General features: G+C 53.5%; 1 protein-coding gene across 5 annotated transcripts in view; it reads left to right on the forward strand.

Moving 5' to 3' along the window:
• RNF220 (ring finger protein 220) overlaps positions 1 to 13,950 on the forward strand; it is a 235,369-nt gene that overhangs the window by 183,993 nt on the left and 37,426 nt on the right. For 2 of the 5 annotated variants that reach the window (XM_066597999.1, XM_066598000.1), the window contains exons 6-8: positions 4,490 to 4,532; positions 12,206 to 12,249; positions 12,606 to 12,735. In XM_066597999.1, coding sequence (XP_066454096.1) covers positions 4,490 to 4,532; positions 12,206 to 12,249; positions 12,606 to 12,735 — 217 coding nt within the window. Of the gene's footprint in view, positions 1 to 4,168; positions 4,381 to 4,489; positions 4,533 to 12,205; positions 12,328 to 12,605; positions 12,736 to 13,950 lie in introns of those variants that run through there. The other 3 variants (XM_066597997.1, XM_066597998.1, XM_066598001.1) reach the window with 2 other exon arrangements.

Consider the following 13,950-nt stretch of genomic DNA (forward strand, 5'->3'; position numbering starts at 1 on the left):
TAGGGCGCACACGCCCGGTCTTCACCCCCTATTACAGACAGGTTTAGGGCGCACACGCCCGGTCTTCACCCCTATTACAGACAGGTTTAGGGCGCACACGCCCGGTCTTCACCCCCTATTACACGGGCAGGTTTAGGGCGCACACGCCCGGTCTTCACCCCCTATTACACGGGCAGGTTTAGGGCGCACACGCCCGGTCTTCACCCCCTATTACACAGGCAGGTTTAGGGCGCACACGCCCGGTCTTAACCCCCATTACACGGGCAGGTTTAGGGCGCACACGCCCGGTCTTCACCGCTATTACAGGCAGGTTCAGGGCGCACACGCCCGGTCTTCACCCCCTATTACAGACAGGTTCAGGGCGCACACGCCCGGTCTTCACCCCCTATTACAGACAGGTTTAGGGCGCACACGCCCGGTCTTCACCCCCTATTACAGGCAGGTTTAGGGCGCACACGCCCGGTCTTCACCCCTATTACAGACAGGTTTAGGGCGCACACGCCCGGTCTTCACCCCTATTACACGGACAGGTTTAGGGCGCACACGCCCGGTCTTCACCCCTATTACAGGCAGGTTTAGGGCACATAACCCCGGTCTTCACCCCCTATTACAGACAGGTTTAGGGTGCACACGCCCGGTCTTCACCCCCTATTACAGACAGGTTTAGGGCGCACACGCCCGGTCTTCACCCCCTATTACAGACAGGTTTAGGGCGCACACGCCCGGTCTTCACCCCCTATTACAGACAGGTTTAGGGCGCACACGCCCGGTCTTCACCCCCTATTACAGACAGGTTTAGGGCGCACACGCCCGGTCTTCACCCCCTATTACAGACAGGTTTAGGGCGCACACGCCCGGTCTTCACCCCCTATTACAGACAGGTTTAGGGCGCACACGCCCGGTCTTCACCCCCTATTACAGACAGGTTTAGGGCGCACACGCCCGGTCTTCACCCCCTATTACAGACAGGTTTAGGGCGCACACGCCCAGTCTTCACCCCCTATTACAGACAGGTTTAGGGCGCACACGCCCGGTCTTCACCCCCTATTACAGACAGGTTTAGAGTGCACACGCCCGGTCTTCACCCCCTATTACAGACAGGTTTAGAGCGCACACGCCCGGTCTTCACCCCCTATTACACAGACAGGTTTAGGGCGCACACGCCCGGTCTTCACCCCCTATTACACAGACAGGTTTAGGGCGCACACGCCCGGTCTTCACCCCTATTACACGGGCAGGTTTAGGGCGCACACGTCCGGTCTTCACCCCTATTACACGGGCAGGTTTAGGGCGCACACGCCCGGTCTTCACCCCCTATTACACAGACAGGTTTAGGGCGCACACGCCCGGTCTTCACCCCTATACACGGGCAGGTTTAGGGCGCACACGCCCGGTCTTCACCCCCTATTACAGAGACAGGTTTAGGGCGCACACGCCCGGTCTTCACCCCTATTACACGGGCAGGTTTAGGGCGCACACGCCCGGTCTTCACCCCTATTACACGGGCAGGTTTAGGGCGCACACGCCCGGTCTTCACCCCTATTACACGGGCAGGTTTAGGGCGCACACGCCCGGTCTTCACCCCTATTACACGGGCAGGTTTAGGGCGCACACGCCCGGTCTTCACCCCTATTACACGGGCTGGTTTAGGGCGCACACGCCCGGTCTTCACCCCTATTACACGGGCAGGTTTAGGGCGCACACGCCCGGTCTTCACCCCTATTACACGGGCAGGTTTAGGGCGCACACGCCCGGTCTTCACCCCTATTACACGGGCAGGTTTAGGGCGCACACGCCCGGTCTTCACCCCTATTACACGGGCAGGTTTAGGGCGCACACGCCCGGTCTTCACCCCTATTACACAGACAGGTTTAGGGCCGCACGCCCGGTCTTCACCCCTATTACACAGACAGGTTTAGGGCGCACACGCCCGGTCTTCACCCCTATTACACGGGCAGGTTTAGGGCGCACACGCCCGGTCTTCACCCCTATTACACAGACAGGTTAAGGGCGCACACGCCCGGTCTTCACCCCTATTACAGACAGGTTTAGGGCGCACACGCCCGGTCTTCACCCCTATTACAGACAGGTTTAGGGCGCACACGCCCGGTCTTCACCCCTATTACACGGGCAGGTTTAGGGCGCACACGCCCGGTCTTCACCCCTATTACAGGCAGGTTTAGGGCACACACGCCCGGTCTTCACCCATTACAGGCAGGTTTAGGGCACACACGCCCGGTCTTCACCCCCTATTATAGGCAGGTTTAGGGCACACACGCCCGGTCTTCACCCCCTATTACACAGACAGGTTTAGGGCGCACACGCCCGGTCTTCACCCCTATACACGGGCAGGTTTAGGGCGCACACGCCCGGTCTTCACCCCTATTACACGGGCAGGCAGGTTTAGGGCGCAGACGCCCAGTCTTCACCCCTATTACAGACAGGTTTAGGGCGCAGACGCCCGGTCTTCACCCCCTATTACAGACAGGTTTAGGGCGCACACGCCCGGTCTTCACCCCCTATTACAGACAGGTTTAGGGCGCACACGCCCGGTCTTCACCCCTATACACGGGCAGGTTTAGGGCGCGCACGCCCGGTCTTCACTCCTACACACGGGCAGGTTTAGGGCGCGCACGCCCAGTCTTCACCCCTATACACGGGCAGGTTTAGGGCGCACACGCCCGGTCTTCACCCCCTATTACACAGACAGGTTTAGGGCGCACACGCCCGGTCTTCACCCCTATACACGGGCAGGTTTAGGGCACACACACCCGGTCTTCACCCCTATTACACGGGCAGGTTTAGGGCGCACACGCCCGGTCTTCACCCCTATACACGGGCAGGTTTAGGGCGCACACGCCCGGTCTTCACCCCTATACACGGGCAGGTTTAGGGCGCACACGCCTGGTCTTCACCCCTATTACACGGGCAGGTTTAGGGCGCACACGCCCGGTCTTCACCCCTATTACACGGGCAGGTTTAGGGCGCACACCCCCGGTCTTCACCCCTATTACACGGGCAGGTTTAGGGCGCACACGCCCGGGCTTCACCCCTATTACACGGGCAGGTTTTGGGCGCACACCCCCGGTCTTCACCACTATTACACGGGCAGGTTTAGGGCGCACACGCCCGGTCTTCACCCCTATTACACGGGCAGGTTTAGGGCGCACACGCCCGGTCTTCACCCCTATTACACGGGCAGGTTTAGGGCGCACACGCCTGGTCTTCACCCCTATTACACGGGCAGGTTTAGGGCGCACACGCCCGGTCTTCACCCCTATACACGGGCAGGTTTAGGGCGCACACGCCCGGTCTTCACCTCTATACACGGGCAGGTTTAGGGCGCACACGCCCGGTCTTCACCCCCTATTACACGGGCAGGTTTAGGGCGCACACGCCTGGTCTTCACCCCTATACACGGGCAGGTTTAGGGCGCACACGCCCGGTCTTCACCCCTATACACGGGCAGGTTTAGGGCGCACACGCCCGGTCTTCACCCCTATACACGGGCAGGTTTAGGGCGCACACGCCCGGTCTTCACCTCTATACACGGGCAGGTTTAGGGCGCACACGCCCGGTCTTCACCCCCTATTACACGGGCAGGTTTAGGGCGCACACGCCCGGTCTTCACCCCTATACACGGGCAGGTTTAGGGCGCACACGCCCGGTCTTCACCCCTATTGCACGCTGAGCTAGTGGGGACCCGCTGGACGCCATGCGTGGTACACTGCGCCGCTGTCAGGCCCGGATGGTTTTCGCTCTGTGCCTTGCGGTATGTGTGGCCCCCGCACATCATCACGCAGGGGTCACGGAGCCGCACTGCTCCTGGGAGCCGCCTGCATGTGATGAGGAGCGCAGAGGTGCGGCTGTGTGTGCGCCACTGACATGGCGACCGCCCTCAGAGCGCAACATCATAGCTGTCAATGCAAACTTACACGTGACAGCCTTAGATACACTGCCTTGTATCACATGGGACTGGATTAGATACAGCAGGCAGCATCACAAGTGATAGACTCTCTGTTATCAGCCACACTCGGCGGCTCCGCAGTTTTCACCTCACGCTCTGGAAGGCCCCGGATAGGACGTCCCGCTTCCCGCCTCAAGGTTGCCATGGTTACCCTGTAGCGTGCTCACGTAGACGCGCCTCCCGCTCGTGCGCCTCGGTCACATGACTTACCCAAGATGGCCGCCGTCGTCCGTCCATTCAGGCTGTGAGGAGCCGTTAGAATCCGCCGCCATCGGCACGGGGGTCGGATAACGGGCACAACGGCCCTTCCGGACCGGTCATGAGAGGCGGCAGGGAGCCCCGGAGGCTTTCATTGCAGGCGGCAGCTCAGTAGTACCATGCAGAGGGAGGGCACCGGCCGCCGCAGAGAGGAAGTAGGTTTGTTTACATCGGCGGGGGGAGGGGAGGATCCGCCGCCATCCGGGCCGCGGGCGCCGTGTGTGTCCGGGGGGCTCTAACCGCCTGTCCTCTGTCACCCCGCAGACATTCCTGAGAGTGAGAGCCAACCGGCAGACGCGGCTGAACGGTGAGTACCTACCTACCTGTCTGTCTATATACCCCTCCATATATAGTCACCTGTACCTACCTGTCTGTCTATATACCCCTCCACATATAGTCGCCTGTCTGTCTATATACCCCTCCACATATAGTCGCCTGTCTGTCTATATACCCCTCCACATATAGTCGCCTGTCTGTCTATATACCCCTCCACATATAGTCGCCTGTCTGTCTATATACCCCTCCACATATAGTCGCCTGTCTGTCTATATACCCCTCCACATATAGTCGCCTGTCTGTCTATATACCCCTCCACATATAGTCGCCTGTCTGTCTATATACCCCTCCACATATAGTCGCCTGTCTGTCTATATACCCCTCCACATATAGTCGCCTGTCTGTCTATATACCCCTCCACATATAGTCGCCTGTCTGTCTATATACCCCTCCACATATAGTCGCCTGTCTGTCTATATACCCCTCCACATATAGTCGCCTGTCTGTCTATATACCCCTCCACATATAGTCACCTGTACCTACCTGTCTGTCTATAGACCCCTCCATATATAGTCACCTGTACCTACCTGTCTGTCTATAGACCCCTCCATATATAGTCGCCTGTACCTACCTGTCTGTCTATAGACCCCTCCATATATAGTCGCCTGTCTGTCTATATACCCCTCCATATATAGTCGCCTGTCTGTCTATATACCCCTCCACATATAGTCGCCTGTCTGTCTATATACCCCTCCACATATAGTCGCCTGTCTGTCTATATACCCCTCCACATATAGTCGCCTGTACCTACCTGTCTGTCTATAGACCCCTCCATATATAGTCACCTGTACCTACCTGTCTGTCTATAGACCCCTCCATATATAGTCACCTGTACCTACCTGTCTGTCTATAGACCCCTCCATATATAGTCACCTGTACCTACCTGTCTGTCTATAGACCCCTCCATATATAGTCACCTGTACCTACCTGTCTATGTACCCCTCCATATATAGTCACCTGTACCTACCTGTCTGTCTATGTACCCCTCCATATATAGTCACCTGTACCTACCTGTCTGTCTATATACCCCTCCATATATAGTCAGCTGTACCTACCTGTCTATAGACCCCTCCATATATAGTCACCTGTACCTGTCTGTCTATATACCCCTCCTGTACCTACCTGTCTGTCTATATACCCCTCCATATATAGTCACCTGTACCTACCTGTCTGTCTATAGACCCCTCCATATATAGTCACCTGTACCTACCTGTCTGTCTATAGACCCCTCCATATATAGTCACCTGTACCTACCTGTCTGTCTATAGACCCCTCCATATATAGTCACCTGTACCTACCTGTCTGTCTATGTACCCCTCCATATATAGTCACCTGTACCTACCTGTCTGTCTATATACCCCTCCATATATAGTCAGCTGTACCTACCTGTCTATAGACCCCTCCATATATAGTCACCTGTACCTGTCTGTCTATATACCCCTCCTGTACCTACCTGTCTGTATATAGACCCCTCCATATATAGTCTCCTGTACCTACCTGTCTATATACCCCTCCATATATAGTCTCCTGTACCTACCTGTCTATATACCCCTCCATATATAGTCTCCTGTACCTACCTGTCTGTCTATATACCCCTCCATATAGTCTCCTGTACCTACCTGTCTGTCTATATACCCCTCCATATATAGTCACCTGTACCTACCTGTCTGTCTATATACCCCTCCATATATAGTCTCCTGTACCTACCTGTCTATATACCCCTCCATATAGTCTCCTGTACCTACCTGTCTATATACCCCTCCATATAGTCTCCTGTACCTACCTGTCTGTCTATATACCCCTCCATATATAGTCACCTGTACCTACCTGTCTGTCTATATGCCCCTCCATATAGTCTCCTGTACCTACCTGTCTGTCTATATACCCCTCCATATATAGTCACCTGTACCTACCTGTCTGTCTATATACCCCTCCATATATAGTCTCCTGTACCTACCTGTCTGTCTATATACCCCTCCATATATAGTCTCCTGTACCTACCTGTCTGTCTATATACCCCTCCATATATAGTCTCCTGTACCTACCTGTCTGTCTATATACCCCTCCATATATAGTCTCCTGTACCTACCTGTCTGTCTATATACCCCTCCATATATAGTCTCCTGTACCTACCTGTCTGTCTATATACCCCTCCATATATAGTCTCCTGTACCTACCTGTCTGTCTATATACCCCTCCATATATAGTCTCCTGTACCTACCTGTCTGTCTATATACCCCTCCATATATAGTCTCCTGTACCTACCTGTCTGTCTATATACCCCTCCATATATAGTCTCCTGTACCTACCTGTCTGTCTATATACCCCTCCATATATAGTCTCCTGTACCTACCTGTCTGTCTATATACCCCTCCATATATAGTCTCCTGTACCTACCTGTCTGTCTATATACCCCTCCATATATAGTCTCCTGTACCTACCTGTCTGTCTGTATACCCCTCCATATATAGTCTCCTGTACCTACCTGTCTGTCTATATACCCCTCCATATATAGTCTCCTGTACCTACCTGTCTGTCTATATACCCCTCCATATATAGTCACCTGTACCTACCTGTCTGTCTATATACCCCTCCATATATAGTCACCTGTACCTACCTGTCTGTCTATATACCCCTCCATATATAGTCACCTGTACCTACCTGTCTGTATACCCCTCCATATATAGTCACCTGTACCTACCTGTCTGTCTATAGACCCCTCCATATATAGTCGCCTGTACCTACCTGTCTGTCTATAGACCCCTCCATATATAGTCGCCTGTACCTACCTGTCTGTCTATAGACCCCTCCATATATAGTCGCCTGTACCTACCTGTCTGTCTATAGACCCCTCCATATATAGTCGCCTGTACCTACCTGTCTGTCTATAGACCCCTCCATATATAGTCGCCTGTACCTACCTGTCTGTCTATAGACCCCTCCATATATAGTCGCCTGTACCTACCTGTCTGTCTATAGACCCCTCCATATATAGTCGCCTGTACCTACCTGTCTGTCTATAGACCCCTCCATACGTAGTCACCTGTCTGTCTATATACCCCTCCATACGTAGTCGCCAGTCTGTCTATATACCCCTCCATACGTAGTCGCCTGTCTGTCTATATACCCCTCCATACGTAGTCGCCTGTCTGTCTATAGACCCCTCCATACGTAGTCGCCTGTCTGTCTATAGACCCCTCCATACGTAGTCGCCTGTCTGTCTATATACCCCTCCACATATAGTCGCCTGTCTGTCTATATACCCCTCCACATATAGTCGCCTGTCTGTCTATATACCCCTCCACATATAGTCGCCTGTCTGTCTATATACCCCTCCACATATAGTCGCCTGTCTGTCTATATACCCCTCCACATATAGTCGCCTGTCTGTCTATATACCCCTCCACATATAGTCGCCTGTCTGTCTATATACCCCTCCACATATAGTCGCCTGTCTGTCTATATACCCCTCCACATATAGTCGCCTGTCTGTCTATATACCCCTCCACATATAGTCGCCTGTCTGTCTATATACCCCTCCACATATAGTCGCCTGTCTGTCTATATACCCCTCCACATATAGTCGCCTGTCTGTCTATATACCCCTCCACATATAGTCGCCTGTCTGTCTATATACCCCTCCACATATAGTCGCCTGTCTGTCTATATACCCCTCCACATATAGTCGCCTGTCTGTCTATATACCCCTCCACATATAGTCGCCTGTCTGTCTATATACCCCTCCACATATAGTCGCCTGTCTGTCTATATACCCCTCCACATATAGTCGCCTGTCTGTCTATATACCCCTCCACATATAGTCGCCTGTCTGTCTATATACCCCTCCACATATAGTCGCCTGTCTGTCTATATACCCCTCCACATATAGTCGCCTGTCTGTCTACATATACCCCTCCTGTACCTACCTCTATGTAAATATACCCCTCCATATATAGTAACCTGTGTGTACCTACCTGTATGTATATATACCCCTCAATTTATAGCATATATAGCTACCTGTATGTGCCTACCTGTATGTATGTATACCTTCATATAGTCACCTGTGTGTACCTACCTGTATGTATACCCCTCCATATAGTCACCTGTGTGTGCCTACCTGTGTGTATGTATACCCCTCCATGTATAGCCACCTGTGTGTACCTACCTGTGTGTATGTATACCCCTCCATGTATAGCCACCTGTGTGTACCTACCTGTATGTATACCCCTACAAGTATAGCCACCTGTGTGTACCTACCTGTATGTATACCCCTACAAGTATAGCCACCTGTGTGTACCTACCTGTATGTATACCCCTCCATGTGTAGCCACCTGTGTGTGTACCTACCTGTATGTATACCCCTCCATGTGTAGCCACCTGTGTGTGTACCTACCTGTATGTATACCCCTCCATGTGTAGCCACCTGTGTGTGTACCTACCTGTATGTATACCCCTCCATGTGTAGCCACCTGTGTGTGTACCTACCTGTATGTATACCCCTCCATGTGTAGCCACCTGTGTGTGTACCTACCTGTATGTATACCCCTCCATGTGTAGCCACCTGTGTGTGTACCTACCTGTATGTATACCCCTCCATGTGTAGCCACCTGTGTGTGTACCTACCTGTATGTATACCCCTCCATGTGTAGCCACCTGTGTGTGTACCTACCTGTATGTATACCCCTCCATGTGTAGCCACCTGTGTGTGTACCTACCTGTATGTATACCCCTCCATGTGTAGCCACCTGTGTGTGTACCTACCTGTATGTATACCCCTCCATGTGTAGCCACCTGTGTGTGTACCTACCTGTATGTATACCCCTCCATGCGTAGCCACCTGTGTGTGTACCTACCTGTATGTATGTATACCCCTCCATGCGTAGCCACCTGTGTGTGTGTGTGTACCTACCTGTATGTATGTATACCCCTCCATGTGTAGCCACCTGTGTGTGTGTACCTACCTGTATGTATGTATACCCCTCCATGTGTAGCCACCTGTGTGTGTGTACCTACCTGTATGTATGTATGTATGTATGTATACTCCTCCATGTGTAGCCACCTGTGTGTGTGTGTGTGTACTTACCTGTATGTATGTATACCCCTCCATGTGTAGCCACCTGTGCGTGTGTACTTACCTGTATGTATGTATACCCCTCTGTGTAGCCACCTGTGTGTGTGTTTGTACCTACCTGTATGTATGTATGTATGTATACCCCTCCATGTGTAGCCACCTGTGTGTGTGTGTGTGTACCTACCTGTATGTATACCCATCCATGTGTAGCCACCTGTGTGTGTACCTACCTCTATGTAAATATACCCCTCCATATATAGTCACCTGTACCTACCTATATGTTCTTATGTAATCCCTGCCCCCTCCGTATGTGGCTACCTGTATGTATGTGTATATATATCCCTTTGTATATAGTCTCCTCTATGTACCAACCTGTAGGCAGTCACCAGTACCCACCTGTATATGGTGCTGTAATCCACGCCCCTTCCATGCATGGTCACCTGTATATTTTCATCTGTACCTACCTGTAGGCAGTCTTTTGTACCAACCTGTATGTAGTGATGTAATCCCTGCTCCCTCCATATATAGTCACCTGTATATAGTAGGTGGTCCCAGTCTGGGTCGTTGTGGGGGTCCAGCTGTGTTGCCACCTGACTGTACCGCCACGCGTTGTGCGGTCACCTTCGTGATGATGGCGGCTGATGGTCCCCTGTAAGCGGCTGCAGGTGAGAACGGAACCGCAAATCTGCAACAGAAAGGAGTCTGAAGCCGCGAGCGCCCGCAGCCCCACCGCAGGGCCGTCCTCATCCCCTATAGTAATGGAGGCGCCACGTTCAGCGGCTCTCATCCGTAAAGCGTCGGCCATGATCTATCGCTGCCTGCGAGAGGTCGAGGCAAGAAACGTGGTGACCTTTCAGTCCACTTTGTAATTGCTTTCCGCCTCTTGCAGTAACAGCCGCGGCGCCGGCGCTACACCCCGACGCTTAGACCTTAATGATGGGAAGACCTTTATGTTCACATTATGGCCGCTCTGCTCTCCACCTGCGGCCACAAGGGCCGAATAATAACAAAAGATCAGCGCTGCTATTCTTGCGCTCCGGAGCCGACCGCCGTCCTCTCCTCCCGACTCCGGCAAGTAGCATTCATGTTTCTTCACTTTTGATTAGTGGGAGAAGGCGGGAAATGCTGGAAGACGACAGAAGAGCAAGACGGAGGGACAGATGAGCTGATTAGAGATGATTCCAGCCATCGGCATTAATTAGTCACACTGCTCGCTCTCGCCTGCGGTCACGCCGTGCCTCTGGGATCGGCTCCTCTTCCATCGCTGACATTTGGGGGATGTTCATGGGGGTTGTTTCCTGCGCTCTGTTCACACGTTGCAGGACGATCGGCAGCGCGCTCTTGTGTTGCCGCTCGGCGGTGGAACTCGCTGTGGATTTTTTTTTCTGCTTTTGTTAAGACCGATATCAAATCTGCATCACAATGTGTCAGGCGTTGCAGGAAATCCACCCCGTGTAAAGATGGCCGCAGCGGCGTTCACACGGCGCAGATCTGCAGCAGATTTCACTCCTTCAATTTAAAGGGAGAAATCTGCTTTGAATGCCTGCCCGAATCTGCGAGGTCCGAACGCGCTGACGGTGCGGCCGCACGGGCGGATGTACTGGGAGACATCTCACAGCGCAAATCCTGCCTCCATAACCAGACCACGTGGCGCAGTGGACGCGCGGATGAGGGGCTTTTCTTTTGAATCCCCTTCACTTTGTCGCTGACTCTCCGTGTAGAAGGCCTGCACAGAACGTTTACAAGGGCCAAGGACCGTCTCCTGATGAGCGCCGATCGATACAACGTGGCAGTCAGTGCCCGTTACCGCCATTCACACACGGCCGGGACCAACAAGCGTTAATGCGACCGTTCCATATAGAAGTCATTGGTTGCCCTGTTTACACGCACGCTCTTCTGTTGGCTGATCGTGGGCATGCTAACGTGGCCGGATGAGCAGATTGGCGCGCTCGCAGGAATATACTTGCCCGATCGTCAGGCTGCATAAGTGAGCGTTCCACAGCGGAAAATCTGCACCAAGAGTTGCAGCACAAAATGTGCCGCCTATGAGCGCCCCCTAAAGGGCCCGCGAGGCGTCCGCGCAATATAAAATCACATCAGAAACAGCCTTTGTGAATGGCAATGTAAACCTGTAAACCATAAGGCCGAAGCGTATTTCCTGACACAGATTCTGCATCAACAGCGCACACGGAACTAAAGTGCTTCCATCATGCAGATTTCAAGTCTGCAGCGCATGAGTCCCCCGTATGAGCGCAGACTTGGGGTACCATCGCCCGGGCGCTTTCTGCTGCGGGTCTTCATGCTGGTATCCAGATATGACATTACGATATAAGCGGTAGTCAGAAGACCCGTCTGTTGCAGATCTGCCAGTGTTTTCCCACCGCGAGGGTCCTGGGATCTGTTTCTAGCAATCTATGCCACAATGGGCACACTAATTGTTCTGCGCGGTTTCTTGTGACCCTCCTGGGCGCGTCGTACCGCATACGGTGACTGGACTAAGTGTGTCGCCTTCTGTGATATGACGGATGTATTTATGGAAACTTGTTCTCTCTTTCTGTCTCCCGCTCTGTCAGCCCGGATTGGAAAGATGAAACGGCGAAAGCAAGATGAGGGACAGGTATGTCCGCTCTGCAGTCGGCCATTGTCTGGATCCGAGGAGGAGATGAGTAGACATGTGGAACTGTGTCTGGCTAAGGTAGAGGAACAGGGGAGGCCCGGCCAGCCCCGCTCTCTTCTCTCGCTTCCCTGTCTAGATCTCCTCTCCTTTCTAACCCTTGGTCTGTATAGAGTGTCAGCTCTGCTGCCTATTGCTCTTCTTGTTGACTCCATGTGGCCAGGGGTCTTCACACACTTTGTAGTGCCTCTTATGTAGTCGGATGCTCCTTTTTCCAGCTCTAGATTGACTGTTAGTGTAACGCTCCTGGTTTCTCGTATTTCCCTCTTCTCACCGCGCAGCTTCTTGTCCTCCTACAGAGAGAGACCTGCATGAATGAAGACGACTCGGTAGACATCGAGAATGAGAACGGACATCGGTTCGAGGAGTACGAGTGGTGCGGACAGAAGAGGATCCGGGCCACCACTCTCTTAGAAGGGGGATTCCGCGGTACGTAAGACGTTATGTCCGTAGTGTGAATAGACTGCCTCCCAGTCAGCACAGGCAGGGGAATGCACTACACTGACACAAGTATTGGGACGCACATGGAAGGGGTGGAATTGGTTTTATTCCCATTTTCCCCCGATGTTGGCCCACCAGATTCCCACCGATGTGTGGAGGGATTTGCCGCAATTCCTGTAGTAGAGCTCCAGATATCAATGATGGACGTGTTGGGCGCACGGATACGGCGTTCTAGTTCGTCCCGCTCGATGGGATTGAGATCCAAACTTTGGGACAATGAAGTCTGCAGACGTTCTGCCCCTCCGCACTGCGTGCCGTATGACATGGCGCTCGTCATGTTGGTGGAGACACGGAGCTGTACCAGAGTATTACCACAGGGGAGGTGATGCCACATTGTCCGGGATGTCTCTGTGCCCATTGGTGTTGAGCATGGATTTCACTATGGTCCTAGTCCTTCCCAGTACCTGGTGACATCCCCCCACCAGACCCTGGTGTCAGCTCTACACCTGGTGACATCCCCCCACCAGACCCTGTTGTCAGCCCTACACCTGGTGACATCCCCCCACCAGACCCTGGTGTCAGCTCTACACCTGGTGACATCCCCCCACCAGACCCCGTTGTCAGCTCTACACCTGGTGACATCCCACCACCAGACCCCCTTGTCAGCTCTACACCTGGTGACATCCCCCCACCAGACCCCGTTGTCAGCTCTACACCTGGTGACATCCCACCACCAGACCCCCTTGTCAGCTCTACACCTGGTGACATCCCCCCACCAGACCCCGTTGTCAGCTCTACACCTGGTGACATCCCACCACCAGACCCTGTTGTCAGCCCTACACCTGGTGACATCCCCACACCAGACTCCGTTCTCAGCTTTATACCTGGTGACATCCCACACCAGACTCCGTTGTCAGCCCTACACCTGGTGACATCCCCCCACCAGACCCCGTTGTCAGCCCTACACCTGGTGACATCCCCCCACCAGACCCCCTTGTCAGCTCTACACCTGGTGACATCCCACCACCAGACCCTGTTGTCAGCCCTACACCTGGTGACATCCCCACACCAGACTCCGTTCTCAGCTCTACACCTGGTGACATCCCACCACCAGACCCCCTTGTCAGCTCTACACCTGGTGACATCCCACCACCAGACCCCCTTGTCAGCTCTACACCTGGTGACATCCCCCCACCAGACCCC

Source organism: Eleutherodactylus coqui, chromosome 3 (assembly GCF_035609145.1).
Source record: "Eleutherodactylus coqui strain aEleCoq1 chromosome 3, aEleCoq1.hap1, whole genome shotgun sequence".
In the NCBI taxonomy this organism is placed as follows: Eukaryota; Metazoa; Chordata; class Amphibia; order Anura; family Eleutherodactylidae; genus Eleutherodactylus; species Eleutherodactylus coqui.